Source organism: Pelecanus crispus, chromosome 3 (assembly GCF_030463565.1).
Source record: "Pelecanus crispus isolate bPelCri1 chromosome 3, bPelCri1.pri, whole genome shotgun sequence".
Taxonomy (NCBI): domain Eukaryota; kingdom Metazoa; phylum Chordata; class Aves; order Pelecaniformes; family Pelecanidae; genus Pelecanus; species Pelecanus crispus.
Window position 1 is genome coordinate 61628232 of NC_134645.1, and position 15910 is coordinate 61644141.

The following is a 15910-nucleotide window of genomic DNA, read 5'->3' on the forward strand; positions in this document are numbered from 1 at the left end:
ATGGTAAATTTATTATAGGGTAAGAAATAGTGCCACTTCTTCTGTGATATTTCAGTGCATGGCAATTAATGTGTCACATTAGAGGTGTTTGATGTTGTCGTGGTTTAACCTCATCCAGCAACTAAGCACCACACAGCCGCTGTCTCACTCCCCGCCCCCAGTGGGATGGGGGAGAGAATCGGAAGAGTAAAAGTGAGAAAACTCATGGGCTGAGATAAAGACAGTTGAATAGGCAAAGCAAAACAAGGAATTCATTCACTACTTCCCATCGGCAGGCAGGTGTTCAGGCATCTGCAGGAAAGCAGGGCTCCATCACGCGTTACAGTTACTTGGGAAGACACACTCCATGACACCAAATGTCCCCCCTTCCTTCCTCTTCCCCCAGCTTTATATGCTGAGCATGGCATCATATGGTGTGGGATATCCCTTTGGTCAGCTGGGGTCAGCTGTCCCGGCTGTGTCCCTTCCCAACTTCTTGTGCACCCTCAGCCTGCTTGCTGGTGGGGTGGGATGAGAAGCAGAAAAGGCCTTGGCTCTGTGTAAGAGCTGCTCAGCAATAACTAAAACATCCCTGTGTTATCAGCAGTGTTTTCAGCACAAGTCCAAAACATAGCCCCATACCAGCTACTGTGAAGAAAATTAACTCTATCCCAGCCAAAACCAGCACAGATGTGAAGAGGGATAGGAAAACATAGTCTGTTTATGATCTGTAAAGCTCCTATCAAGTTCATTTCTAGGATATTTTTCCACCTCAGGGAAAATGTATTTTGCAGTCTCGAGTCTTGCTGTTATGTTGCTTGTGGATTCAGTATTACAGGAAAGTCTTTGTGCTGTGAAAGTAGCTACCATATATCTGACCAGCAAAAAATTGTGCTATCAAAGATACCAAGGTTATATACCTGTTTTCTAGCATTTTTATGTTGAATCTGATTAAAAGGCATAACAGCGAAACACAACAGTTTGTTTGTTTGGTTGTTTTTTTAAAAATCAAGCAGAAGTATAGCAGCATTTCATTTAAAGTAGCAAAAAAAACCCCACTGATTCCTTCGTCAGGCTCAGCAAAGTGCAAGGGGGAGATAGATACTGAGGTGCAGAAACAGTTAAATTCATGTTCTGGGCAGGAGAGGCAAGTTAGAGCCTCTGATGGACTTGTCAGGGACTGCCTTACAAAACAAACTTTCAAAGAAGAAAGGCTCGCGTACTGTAGTGCTGAATGGAAGCCTTCAGAGATTTCTTCAAAGGCACACTAAATTACATCTTCCATGCAGTGAAAATTCAGCACTCCTCTCTATTAAATTTAAGTATCCTCTTGGAATTCTGGGCAGACAGACTTTTTTTTTTTTTCTTTGGTTTAAACATTGTGTGGTTAAGTACTTTATGTTCATATTTTATAGAATTTAAATAATTAATGCAATTAATGCATCTTTGTGACAGCAAACACAAGATCTTATGAAGAACTTTCGTTCTTTATAATACAACTAACTTCCTCCTGCCCCAAAATACGCAAGGTGTCTTTTTCCATCACATACATTACTATCCAACTTTTCAAGATCAAGCAAAATCTTGCCTCTGGGTAGTGAAGCTTAGAAAAAAAAAGATTTGGGAACAGATTAAAACAGTGGAATAGAAATGCTGAACAATAGTTACATGTGATGGAATTGTATGAAGTCTTAATTTTGATTTTTTCCTTCCCTGTGATCCACATTTTTAGTATTACTATGTAACTTTAATAGGCAGGGAATTGTGTTCCAGTTGAAATTCCTCACTTCATCAAAACAGCTTGCAAAACATTGAGCTACTTTCTTAATAAAAGTTTTTAGCAGTCTTATTAGTATATGCCCATTTTTCAGTTGACCTAAGTAATTTTGGTTCATAGATCAGAATTGCATTCATATATGTTGACTATAAAAGTTTAGGAGACTAATAATTCCTTGCTTTAATTATTAGTAATGCTTTAAAATGTTTCCTTAAAATAGTTTTCCTTTCATACCATTTTCCAAGAGTAAAGGTATAAAGTGTCAGATACATTTGTTTTGTTTTATTATATTTCATTTGCTGTTAAAAGACAACTGTCGCTATGTGCATAGTGTCTCTTCACTGTTGCCTAGGCATCTTAGATAGGTCAGCCTCAGGTTCATAGGTTAGACATCTTTGGTGTGACCCAGTATAACTGTTCTTATGCTTCTGACTGTTTGTAAACCTAAAGGTGCTTCAATCTAGACAGATTGACATTGCTTGTTAAGAATTCCATAATTGAAAATAACAAGAAAGATAAGCATGACTTGGGTCTTTTGTTATCCTTTCTTCATTTTAGAGTAAAATTGTTCGAGTGCTAAATTTATGGCAGAAGAACAATGTGTTCAAGAGTGAAATTATTCAGCCTCTCTTGGATATGGCAGCAGGAATTCCTCCTCCAGTTGTGACCCCTGTCTTGCCCAGCACTACAGCTGCTATGAGCAACAATACACCAGGTAAACAAAAATAGGTTGAAATCATACTTTGAATCAAAATGTTTTGTGTCAGCTTTGGTATGTTGGCTATGAACATGCTGAAAAATCTCACTGGTTTTCTTTAGACAAATCAAATGAATGCTAGAAAGAAATATATCGTAGCCAGTGTCCAGATCAGCGAAATACCAAAAACAAGAGGCAGCCTGTTGTGTGTACTTCCCAACTGTATTTTATGAATGTATTTAGATTGAGTAACAGTGCAATAAGACCTACTTTTACACTTGGCAGTCAAAACAGTGGATCACTGACAGTTAAAAACCCAACACAGCACTTAGTGCAATCTTTGTTAATTAGTGGTGCCACAATTGAGAGAAATGATACATCAGTATCTTTTTGCTGTCCATAGGATTGAGCTTACTGGATCATGTCAGACAGTGGTCCTTTACTTTTGCTGGCCAACAGGCAATGATTTTGAGGGGAAAAAACATACTGACAATATAAGCTGCAGCCAGTGACATACTTCCCTCTCTCTCATATCTGAAGTATGTGGGCCAGAAATCATGCTGGAGAATCATGTGGGCAAAGAAACTGCTCATGGAGTGTGTCCAAAGTTAACAAAACACTAACATTATTATACATGCAGATGTGATCATTCTGTGCTCTAAAGCATCTTCCTTTCGTAGGTAGATGGCAGGGAACTGGCTTTTAAACTTTCTCCATTTTGTGGAGATCTTTTCATTCAAGATTGGGATGTATGGGAAATTTTACATACAGAAATTTTTTTTTGGCACATATGGACCTGCTTTTGTCACCCACCTTTTGCTGATCCCATGCTGAAAAGCAGTGAGGTGGACAAATCCACCTTATTTTTCATTGGTGTCTGTAAACATGTAAAAGTTCTAGCTCTCGGATTTGATTTACTGCATCTTCTAGCTCAGTATTTTTTATTTTAATTAGTTTGATTACTTTAAATTGTTGAAATCATAGCCTTAATGCTTTTTTGAATTCTGGTGCAAATTGTCTTTTAAAACAGTAATCTAGTCATTTACATCTAGTGTTCAGCGTATCTCTGCTTTTGAGTATTTTCAGGGTTGGAGGATTCTTCTGGATTATGTCATGAAACTAGTTATCAGATTGCTGATTTAGTCTCAATGTTCCTATTGAAAAAAATGATAAAATGGGCAATCCTCATGAATCCAGCTGCTGCAGGTTGGAATTTGTAGTAGAATCCTTAAGGCTCCTCCTGGGGATAAAGTGCAAGTCCAGTAAGTTCTGGACTAGCAGATGTTTCTGAGTAGACTTCTAACAATTATCACTTGGTATATATTGTTTCCACTAAATGTTTTGGATTACTATGTGAAAACTATTTATTTTGCATTTGTCAGTGTTTTTGTTAGTAGCTCCAATAGGTCAATAGCGGAAGGAGCTGTGAACTACGCTTAGTAAACTTGAAACTACACTTTACTTACACAAAGTAATCCTGCTACTTGAGGAATGTTGATGTGAGCCTGTGTTATTTTGGTGCGCTCTATGTGTGTGTCAGAAAAATAGCCTAAATTGATGTTAATACAGTGCTTTCTCAATATTTAATAACTGGTTTTGATGTCCTAGGAAGATTATAGTATCTTTATAATTTGATTTCTTGCAATCTAGAAATCTTTGCTGTAGAAAATAAACAGGAATGTTCACGTCTGGCTTATAATTTCTTTTTATGGCGGGTTTGGGTGGTTTTTTTCCTTCTCTAACAGTATTTCTAAGTCTGCATGTTAACATTTTGGCATATTGGATTTTCTGTTTTTTAGGAACACCTGTGACTCCAGTTACTCCAGCCAATGTGGTGCAGAGTTTACCTGATCCTTGGGTATCCCAGATTGCTAATACAGATACCCTTGCTGCTGTTGCACAGATTTTACAGAGTCCTCAAGGCCAACAGGTAAATATTTTGGAGACAGTTACACTATACTCTGTTTGATACTTTGTAAGGTACACTTAAGGAATACTACTTTCATGAGTATCTCTTAGTTTTGTGTCTGGTATCCATCTTAGCTATCCCATGAGGTTGTTCGCCACAAATAAGTTCCAGGTAAACTAAAACTTCCTGTTAACCTTTTGTAACCAACCCCGTTTGTTCCTTAAAAGTATTGCAGAATGTGATTTCAGATAAGATGGTGTGTAATACATACTTTTCTATATAGTACTGCAGATTACTAAGTCAAGAGCAGCATTAAGATTTCATGGATATAGGTAAAAAATAGAATGCCAGTTTAAGCGTATTTCTCTGCTGGATGCCCCAAGAAGCTAAACATTGTACAGAATTATATAATGGGAGTGTACTCATTCTAGAAGTGCATTGTGTGTTGATTCTTTTTCTTTATCTTTCCATCAGCTAAATATAGTTTTTATTTTGCAGCATTCAAAAATAAGGTCTTAGAAGTGACTGTGTTCCTCAGTTTCTAAATGCTCAACTCCAAAAAAGTGGCTTGATATGTGCAGCATGTATTGAACTCCTTGTCCTCTTAATCTGCAGCCACCGAAGTTGAGTGCACACAATCAGTTTTCTGTAAAAATGTAGATCATAATTTTTCAGTTTATGCTAAAACTCTGGCACCAGCATAGCTTTGGCATTATGATTTTTATTTGGACTGAGGAATAGGATGCTTTACCTGCTGGGGTACTAAACAAAAATCCCATGCATACAAATGAGAAGCAGTTACCAGTGAGCTGTTACAAAGCACTGATGCTGACAATAACAGCTTTACTTAGTGAGATTGTTTTATGGTGTTCAGCTAGGCAGAGTCGTCTGTAATTGTTCATAAGTCAAGCAAAGGGAGTATTTTCATCTGATTACACTGAAAGAAATTGATGGGTCATTGAAAAGGAGAGCAAAATGACTTTGTGGGATACTTTGTGAAATGCGGAGGAAGGATAGTGGAATGGCTCTTAAGGAAGGGATGTGAAGTGAGAATGGGAAATACATGGAAAGTCATTAAGGTAATTTTAAAGTTTATTACATAGAGAGTATTCTTTAAAAAAAAGTTAAAAAAAAGGACAAAGCAAAAGAAAAAGATTATGATGATGAGAAAGGAATTAGAGTTTCAAAGAGCAGATCACAAAGTAGTAACATTTGGGTATTTAGCTCAAAATGGTAAAATGAGGAAGAGAGTGGATTTGGGGAGAGGGAAAAGATGCTTTTAAGCAGAAATGTGGAGACAGACTGGAGACTGGGTACACAATAAATATGTACATGCAGATCTCTAGGATTGGTAGATGAACTGTAACATTTGCTTCCATCCTGTCCATCTCTTTTCTTCCTGTTCTCCAAGCCACTCCCACCCCCCACCCCCAAGCTCCAAAGTCCTTGATTTCATCTTAAGATTGTGTTTTACGAGTGAGAATGCATGTAGGTAAATTGAAAGCCTAGACACAGGAGAGGGCAGAATAAGAAAGATGTGACCAAAAAGAATGTGAAAACAGGTAGAATGGTGACCACCCAGGATTTTCCCACTCTGGGGCTTCCATCTCTGTTTCTTCAGTTTGATTCCTTCCTACTCAGAGCAGCACACAAGATGGACCAGCCATATTTGCTCATCTTTTGTGGATCAGCCAAGTAGGGAGGGGGGAGCTCTTCAGTTTTGCCTGTTGCAGTAACCAGTGAAAGCTCTTGGTGAGCTAGAGCAATAGCTGAAGCATTTTCAGAGGCTGTGCTGTATAAGGAGTCTGTATAACTGTTTTTAAAGAACAGGAAGGGTTGTTTCACATTATCAGAAGGTAACTCTAAAACAATCTTGAAAAATGATCATACATTTTTGATGCATTGTGGAAAAGATGATCAACATAATCAGCTTATGCAGAGTTTCTAGTGAGTCCTAGTAAGAAGGGAGGGATTGAACCCTCTAAGAGTTCAGTGATGAACCCTACGAGGAGGTGGAATATGAACATGAAGATAATCAGGGACTCATGTCAGCATAGTTTGAGCTACCTGGATTTGCTCAACCTGTTTTCCAGAAATACGCAAAAGTAAGGCTCCACGGCTTTGCCTTATGGAAAGTCAGAGGACTGCTTCCTCTAATTCCATGGTACTTTAAGAGGGCTTCTTTCCATAAGGATAGTATTTTTTCCTTTTGTGTTAAGGCAAACCTGTACAATTTTATGGGAGCATCTCTATTCAACAGATGAATAGATCTGCACGTGAAAAAGCCCTTTATTTCCTTATTGGGACAGCTCCTTTTAAAAAATTGCATACAAATAGGAAATTGGAATAAGGAAATCAAGATAACACCAGCAATTGGATTGCACATTTGTTCTAAAAAAATTATGAAAGATATTCTATTTTTCTTTATTTTCTTCCTCTAGATTTGAAGGAAGAGACTATTAGGGTATCCTGATACACTTTGATGAAATGTCTTAGGTCCATTCACTACACTTTTGAAAGTTTCTTCTCTGATAATATTTAGTACTTATTCCAGTATAATCCTAGAACTCTCCTGGGTTGTGAGTGGAGTTGTTTAAACAAACAAACAAACCACCCCAACCACCACACTACCCCCCAAAACTATTTTAAAATAATATTTGAAACACCCAACACTATTTTTAAATAGTATTTTTTAACGTCTGTCTTTTGGCATTACCCATACTTTGTTTTTGCTGTAACATACTTTGTTGTTACTGTACGTCTCTTTGTTGCCCCAGAGCTGCTGCTTCTGGTTAAATGTTGCATCTAGGCAATTTTTATCCTAAGGTAGTGCTATACAGAGCCCAGAGTCTGTGCCATTCCAGGAAGTCAAATTATATTCCCAGTTCCTGGTTAATTTGCTTTTTATTTTTTGTTAACATAGCAAGGGAATTGCATTCTATCAGTGCAGACCCGAGTCTCAGCATGAGATGTTCCTTGTGACTAATCTAGAGACACTAGTGCAAGCTGTTCATATAGACATGTTGCATCAGCTTAAAGTGGAACTTGCAACAGTGCAGTTATTTTCTCTACACGAATGTTGTTACAGCATACAGATTTTCCTAATATAGGTGGGCCCTTAGGAAGCTGGAGTAGGCTAACAGATTTTTTTCAGGTCAGAAGGAATCAAACTGGAGAAACAGAAGAGGGGCAACCCTAGAAAGCAGGAAATCCTGAGTGGTGACTGGTCATCATGCAACCTGTCAGAGCAAGTTAGGAGGAAGAAGCATCTGCATGTCTTATCAGCCACAGAAAACAAATTAGCCAGTAAGTGGGAACAAAATTTGCTGTAAATGAAAACAAATTAAGATGAAATAATAGCCATAGGTTAGATGATACTGCATTCCTGAGGGTTTTTTTTCCTAATTGGAAGGGGAAAAGACTAGTTTGTTTTTTGGTTTTTGCTTTTTAAAAAAAAATTCTTATTTAATGATTTTGTTATCTTTTCTCTTTTAGCTTCAGCAGTTGATACAGACGCTGCAGATACAGCAGCAGAAACCTCAGCCTTCGCTACTTCAAGCCCTGGATGCTGGTCTTGTTGTTCAGTTACAGGCCCTCACAGCCCAACTTACAGCTGCAGCTGCTGCTGCTAACACACTTAATCCACTGGAACAGAGTGTCTCTTTTAATAAGGTAGAAGTAGAATAATAGAAGTTTGAAGAAATATTTATTGTTAAAATATATGTAAGTGAAAGACTCTTCTTTTGGATTTTACCTTTTGACTTCAGAGATTTTAAAACCACATGAATATGCTATAAAGTGCTCTATCTTGAAAATTTAAAAAAAGTGTCGAGACAGTAGTATAAAAGAAAATACTGGGTGTATATGAGTTTAGGGCTAAATGGCATTTCATAGAATATCTCAAGTTGGAAGGGACCTGTAAGGGTCATTGAGTAGGAAGATGGATTTGATTTAGCAAGGTTAAGCCATTGTTATATGTTTTTCTTCACCCTTTGTAACACATCGGTGAGAACTGAGCGTGTCTTGTATTTCCCCTTCCTGTGTTCATGATCTGAGGTAGGAAATGATTTCTTACAAGGTAATGAAAGGGAAACATGCAGAAATTTATGTATGCTGTTTTCCTAGAAGATTAAAATGTGATTGGACTTGCAATTTTCTTACATTATAATTCTATAATTATAATGCTAAGAAAAATTGTAATACTAGCCACGAAGCGATAAAAAGTGAAGAAATAAGTTTATGACTGTAGTTAAAACTAGTCATGTGATACTTCTTAAAGTATGTCAAAATGTAAAAAAAACAAAACAAAACAAAACAAACCCCTGTAGGTAAAGAAACTGTGTGTGTTGCCACATATGTGCTTATCTTAAAAAAATTAAATAAATACAGAATGCAGGAATTTAAGATGACTAATGTAGTTGAATGCCAGGTAGCAATAACCATGCTGGTAATTACAGTAATAATAGTATAATATCAGTGGAATAAAAAAGGAGGAACTTTTACTCAAAGATAAATAAATAAATAAATCTTAATCCATTATCTTTGGAAGAACAGCTTGTGAGTAGGTAATCTCTGTAGGATTGTCCTGGAGTGAATAAAGAATAAGGAACTCAGAGAAGCAAAAACCTTTCTTTTCCTAACCCGGATAATCTCTTTTTCAGGCAGTTGGCTGCTCAGAACTTGACAAGTGCCGAGTTCAAAGTTTTAGGACAATTTATCTTATATTTCTAGAATTTGTTCAGCTAAACTCAAATCTCTGAAATAATAGAGAGTTGTTATTACTAATGAAAGTAATGCAGCTGTAAAAATAATTCAGGAAAAAAAAAATGGCCTGTACTCATGCTGTATCACAGCTGTAACCTTCAACACAAGTAGGGTATAATCACAGGGAATGAATGCATCAGTTAATAGGGATTGCCTTAATATTTAGATACAACAAGTAATTAATATGGCACTGTATTGTGGTTTATTCCGCAGACTTTAATTCTAGAATTTATATGGATAGGTGTACTCATAGGTGTGGCTGTCTTGAATGTTGGACAACTTCACTGCAGCAAATTGAAGGAATTGGCACTCTGTTGAGATGTTTATGTACCTTGAGTTCAGCCTGATGCTCTTTAATGAGTTTATGTCAGTAATAGTATGCAGGAGTCTTGTCATGAAAGCTGTCAGCAGAGTGAATGTACATGATTGTGATTTCTGGGACCTTGAAGGTAAGTGTTGTGGAAGGAATTCCTGTGGCAGTCTGATAATTTACAAGCTTTCAGTAGGTATATAGTGTTGATTTACTCTTGTAAGCTGTGGAAGAGTTGTGTTTATAGTATGTGATCTGTACCTCAGTTCTGCATTATACAAGTAGTGTTAGATTATAATACATGTCAAATTCCTTGTTCAGTGTTCTACAGCATCTCTATGAATGGACTGATAATGTATATCTTGTTAGTCTATTGAGGCTTTTGTGCAAGGGTTATTTTAGGCTGTTTTGCCGAAGTAGCATATAGTTTTAGAATTTCCTTTTTCTTTTTTTTTTAAAATATAACATTGGTGGTACCATACTGATTTTCTCCTTTTTCCAGGGTTTGAGGATTTCTGAATCTAGGCATTATAGAAGAGTACATATTAATATATATGTATTAATGGGCAATCTTATTTTTGCATGATAAGTTTTGGAGATAATAATTTTCCTTGCTTTTTTTAATGGTTTCTCAGCACCAATATCACCTACCACCCAAATACCACTTCTCAATAGCTGAAGACCATGAGTCATAATGATGTAATTCTATTTATTAGACTCTTTACTTCCATTTTATTGTATAATTAATTGTATAATTTGTTTACTAGACATGGCAACCTTAATGAAGTGTTAAAAAGGCAATATTTACTTTTATAGGAAGCATAGAATCATGGAATGGTTTGGTGTGGAAGGGACCTTAAAGACCATCTAGTTCCAACCCCCCTGCCATGGGCAGGGACACCTTCCACTAGACCAGGTTGCTCAAAGGCCTTGAACAGTTCCAAGGATGGGGCATCTGCAGCTTCTCTGGGCAAGCTGTTCCAGTGCCTCACCACCCTCATAGTGAAGAATTTCTTCCTTATATGTCATCTAAATCTAGCTTCTTTCAGTTTAAAGCCATTAACCATTGTCCTATCACTACATGCCCTTGTAAAAAGTCCCTCTCCAGCTTTCTTGCAGGGGGCCCTTCAGGTACTGGAAGGCTGCTGTAAGGTCTCCCTGTAGCCTTCTCTTCTCCAGGCTGAACAACCCTAACTCTCTCAGCCTGTCTTCATAGGAGAGGTACTCCAGCCCTCTGATCATCTTCATGGCCCTCCTCTGGACCCACTCCAACAGGTCTATGTCCTTATGTTGGGGACCCCAGAGCTGAACACAGTATTCAAGTCGGAGTCTCACAAGAGCAGAGCAGAGGGGGAGAATCACCTCCTTTGACCTGCTGGCCACACTTCTTTTGATGCAGCCCACGGTACGGTTGGTTTTCTGGGCTGCAAGCACACATTGCCAGGTCATGTTGATCTTCTCATCAACCAGCAACCCCAAGTCCTTATACTCGGGGCTGCTCTCAATCCATTCTCTGCCCGGCCTGTATTTGTGCTTGGGATTGCCCTGACCCATGTGCAGGACCTTGCACTTGGCCTTGTTGAACTTCATGAGGTTTGCACGGGCCCATTTCTCAAGCCTATCAAGGTCCCTCTGCATGGCGTCCCTTGTCAACCACACCGCACAGCTTGGTGTCCTTAGCAAACTTGTGGAGGGTGCACTCAATCCCACTGTCTGTGTTGCCAACAAAGATGTTAAACAGCGCTGGTCCCAATATGGATGCCTGAGGAACACCAGTCGTCACTGGTCTCCACTTGGACATTGAGCCGTTCACTCTTTGAGTGTGACCATCCAGCTAATTCCTTATCATCGAAGTGGTTCATCCATCAAATCCATGTGTCTCCAATTTAAAGACAAGGATGTTGTGCAGGACGATGTCAAATGCATTGCACAAGTCCAGATAGATGACGTCACTTGCTCTTCCCTTATCAACCAACACTGTAACCCCATTGTAGAAGGCCACCACATTTGTCAGGCACAGTTTGCCTTTAGCAAAGCCACGCTGGCTGTCACCAATCATGTCTTATTTTCTATGTGCCTTAGCATTGTTTCCAGGAGGATCTGCTCCATGATCTTGCCAGGCACAGAGGTGAGACTGACTGGCCTGTAGTTCCCCAGGTCTTCCTTTTTTCTGTTTTTAAAAATGGGACTTAATGTTTCTCCTTTTCAAGTCAGTGGGAACTTCACCAGACTGCCATGACTTCTCATATATGATGGATAGTGGCTTAGCAACTTCTTCTGCCAGTTCCCTCAGGACCCATGGATGCATCTCATCAGGACCCATGGATGCATCTCATCAGGACCCATGGATGCATCTCATCAGGTCCCACGGACTTGTGCACCTTCAGGTTCCTTAGATGGTTTGAACCTGATCTTCTCCTACAGTGGGCAGTTCTTCATTTTCCCAGTCCCTGCCTTTGCCTTCTGCAACTTGGGCAGTGTGGCTTGAGCACTTGCTGGCAAAGACTGAGGCAAAAAAGTCATTGAGTACCTCAGCCTTCTCCATATCGTGGGTAACCATGCCTCCTGTTTCCTCCTGGAGAAGGCCCTCATTTTCCTAGTCTTCCTTTTATCACTGATGTACCTATAGAAGCTTTTCTTGTTGCCCTTCATGTCCCTGGACAGATTTAATTCTATCAGGGCTTTAGCTTTCCTAACCTGATCCATGGCTGCTTGGACAATTTCTCTGTATTTGTCCCAGGCTATCTGTCCTTGCTTCCACCCTCTGTAGGCTTCCTTTTTGTGTTTGAGTTTGTCCAGGAGCTCCCTGTTCATCCATGCAGGCCTCCTGGCATTTTTTGCCTAACTTCCTCTTTCTTAGGAAGCATCTACATCAGTGTTTTAATTTGAATCAGGAGCATGCTTTTGAGGTGAAACATTTGATTGCTCTGCAATGTGAAAGGATGTGTTGTACATGTAAACAATCTTGAATGCATAAAGTAGATTCATTTGGATTAAGCTAAAGCAAAAGATATGCTGCAGCTACTAATGAGCGCTCAGTCAATGGGGCCAGACTGGAGCTGCTTCAAAGTAACTAGTAATGAAGTCCAAATAGGATGCCCAAATAAAATAAAAACTATAAACCAGATTTTTTTAAGAGGAAAAGTTTTGGGAATGCTTTGCTTCCTGACAACATATCTAGATATTTGTTAGTGATCTTCCAGGATGACCTGAAGTTCTAGAGTTTTTGTATGCATTTCAGAGAGCTTGCAATAGTTTTATATTTAACACAAAATGCCTCAGTTGCAGGTGATGATACTCTTAGAGATATAAGTATCAAAACCCAAGGTGTCAGAACAGTACAATGAACAGCAACATTAGACTGTTAACAGCCTTTGTTTGAGTGCCAGACATGCAGTTGCTTAATCTCTGGGGTTCTAGTCTTTATAAGAAAACAACTTGTAACAAGTGTACTTGTAACAACAGAGCATACGCTGGCAGTGTGCCCTGGCAGTGAAGAGGGTCAACAACATCTGGGGCTGTGTGAACAGGAGTATAGCCAGGTGATTGATGGAAATGATCATCCTATCTAGACATCCCATCTGCTCTAGACTGCATCTAGAGCATCACATCCAGTTTTGCTGCTCCCGCCCCACGCAGGAAAGACATTGGCAAACTGGAGTCAGTTTAGTGGAGGACCACCAAAATGGTCAGGGCTGGAGTACTGCAGCTGGTTCAGCCTGGGGCAGAGGCAGCTTTGGGGGAGACCGAACAGCACCACCACCCCCCTCCCACCCCCCGGCACCTATGGGAAGGTCAGCAAGATGAAGTGAGGCTCTTCACAGCACGGCGTAGTGGCAGGATTATAGACCACAGACAGAAATTGAAACAAAAGGGTTTTGAGTGGGTATAAGGAAAACCTTTTTTCCCATGAGGACAGTCAAGCACTGGAATAGGTTGCTTGGAAAGATTGTGCAGTCTCAGTTGTTGGAAACTAAGACGTTTCCAAGACTCAACTGGATAAAGCCCTGAGTAACCTGACCTGAGCTCACAGCTGAGCTTGCTTTGAGCAGAAAGTTGGACTGAGACCTACTGAGGTCTCTTTCAACCTGGACTGTCCTGTGATTTATGAAGAACAGGTCAGAAGAGATAGTGTCATCTAGTGGATATCGATGAAGTATTCTTACCTGAGGTACAGTGACCAATCCTGAACATCTTAAAAAAGCTGCAGCAGCAAAATTAGAGAATCTAGCAATTCCTGAAAACAATAATTAGAAATATTGAATAGGTTCTGTAGGAGAAACTGAACAGGCTTGTGATGGAGTTCAGAGAATGGAGGATGGGGCCATGATGTGGATGTAGAATTACTTATGTGATTGAAGGCAGTGTCCAAAAGGCAAATGTTCTGAGTTGGCAGACATAAAAAAAGACAGCTTTTATGATAGATAATCAGTGAGCATTGTGATCCAAAGAAAACTGTGAAGCTTAGTTCTCATTCCATGATATAATGATGGTGAATTTGGTAACAAATATAAATAGTGCAGGAAAATATTTCGAATGAATACCTAAGTATCCATCTTTTTTTAAAAAGCCCTATTTTTAATAAATTCAGCAGTTCTTCCAATACTTTGTTTTCAAGCTCTTCAGTCTCCATAGTGTCTTGTGGTAATGAGTTGCACAAATTAATATGCATTACATGAAAAATCCCTTTCTTTTGTCAACATCAAATGTGTGTTTTGTACTATTGCTACATGACCATATCTTTGTGTTATGATAAAGATTTTTTGATCAACATGTCCTATACATATGTCTTATTCCTTATATTTTACTTTCTAAAGAGACTATCCTGATCTGTAAGAAGAATTTTATTCCTTTTGGAATAAAAAGCTTTTTTCATGTCTTTAATCATTCCCACTGCTTTTTCTGAGCTTATTCTCTTCTTAGGTAATTAAAGTAACAAGTGTAGCATTCATGGACAGTGCTGTACTTTTACATGCATGTGTGTGGTGGGTTAACCTAGGTACCCTAATATTTAAGTTGGTTTAATTTCTATTGCTTTATTGTTGAGAGTATTCTGTTGCAATTTATTGAAAAATCAAGATATTTCAGTTCAGATTTTTTCCTTTAATATCTACTATGTTATTTAAAACAAATTTAAACAAAAACCATGCTGCACATTCGCCTGTCTTGGCTGGAAGTTCTTTGGTTTGCTCTGGTCCTGGTTTAACTAAATGATTTTTTTGCATATCATAAATTGTTGACTGCTTTCCATTTGTTCCTTTTCTGAGATGATTAAATAGTACATATTCTGTTACCTTCCTTTCTACTTTGTCATGTTGGAAGATATGTGATGATTAATAATATTTTAAAGATGAGACTGGTTGTTTTTCTAAAATGTGTATTTTTTTAGAGCAGCAGCATTTTGCGAATGCTTTACCTGAAAATATTCTAACAATATGAAAAAAAAATAAAAAGAAGGCAGCCGCCTTGCTTTAAATGGATTAGATATACATGGTGAACATTATTCTGGATTTTAGCATACCATCTCACGTAAGCCTGATGGTCTATGTTTCTGCTGTGTTTTCTCAGAGATATATTCAGTCCTGCTTTCATATATATTAGATTATTTCATTGGGAAGATAGTTCTAAATTCTTGATTGATCAGTCTCTTAGTTAGCTTATGCTTTGTTCTTCTTGCTGGACTCCAGTAACTGAGAGTAAATAGAGCATCCTGAGAAAGAAAATGGGCTACTGTAATCATCATGGCTTGTTACTGGAGATGTGTTTGCCTTGGTATTTCAAAATGACTGCTCTATGTTCTCATCCTCTTGGTTTTTTCTTCTGAGACCAGGATTTGAGAAGAAGTTACAGCGGTTTGTAGTACAGCGTTAACTCTGCTTTTCAGAAAACTTCCAAGGTGTAAAGATGCAAAGACATGGGTTTGATAGCACTGCTCTATCAATGCATAGTTACTGAAGAAAGGCAACCTCAGTGACAAATAACGTTTGTTGTCTGTCTTCATGCTTGTTTTTTAGTTTTGTCTTCAAGAAAATAAAATGCTGCTGGACTGTTTAAAAAATAATAAACAAACCAGACTTTTTTTGTTCAGCAGAACAACAGTGTAGACATCTTTACAGATAAACCAGGAAGTTTATCCCAAGTTTTTCTTTTTCCCTGTTGGATACCTTTCTTTTTATCCCCCTGGAGGCTTATTCCTGTTACATGATAACTGCTTGCTTTGATTTTTGGCAGACTGTGTAAGAAGTTGTTTTCAAGGAGCAGTTTATTTGAAGGAATTCAGGTTGTCTAAATGACACGTATGTGTGAAAATACAGTAATTCTTTGTGAAGTAATCAAGCTGTAGGTCTTGTCTTGATATGAGCAGAGCAGTTTGCTGATTGCCAAAGGATCAAATAGTTGGCCTCTTCATAGTGATTTCTTCTAACTGAAGGTACCATTACGTAAAAATTAATCTTTATTTAAGCCTTCCTCTAA

At 38.5% G+C, this 15910-nt stretch overlaps 1 protein-coding gene across 5 annotated transcripts in view; it reads left to right on the top strand.

Annotated features, from left to right (window-relative positions):
* SCAF8 (SR-related CTD associated factor 8) overlaps window positions 1-15910 on the top strand; it is a 104184-nt gene that overhangs the window by 31179 nt on the left and 57095 nt on the right. For all 5 annotated transcript variants that reach the window (XR_012830900.1, XM_075706729.1, XM_075706728.1 and 2 more), the window contains exons 5-7: window positions 2315-2471; window positions 4253-4383; window positions 7858-8034. Coding sequence is in view for 4 of the 5 variants with exons in the window: in XM_075706729.1 (XP_075562844.1) it covers window positions 2315-2471; window positions 4253-4383; window positions 7858-8034 (465 nt within the window). In the remaining variant the exon portion in view is untranslated. The remainder of the gene's footprint in view (window positions 1-2314; window positions 2472-4252; window positions 4384-7857; window positions 8035-15910) is intronic.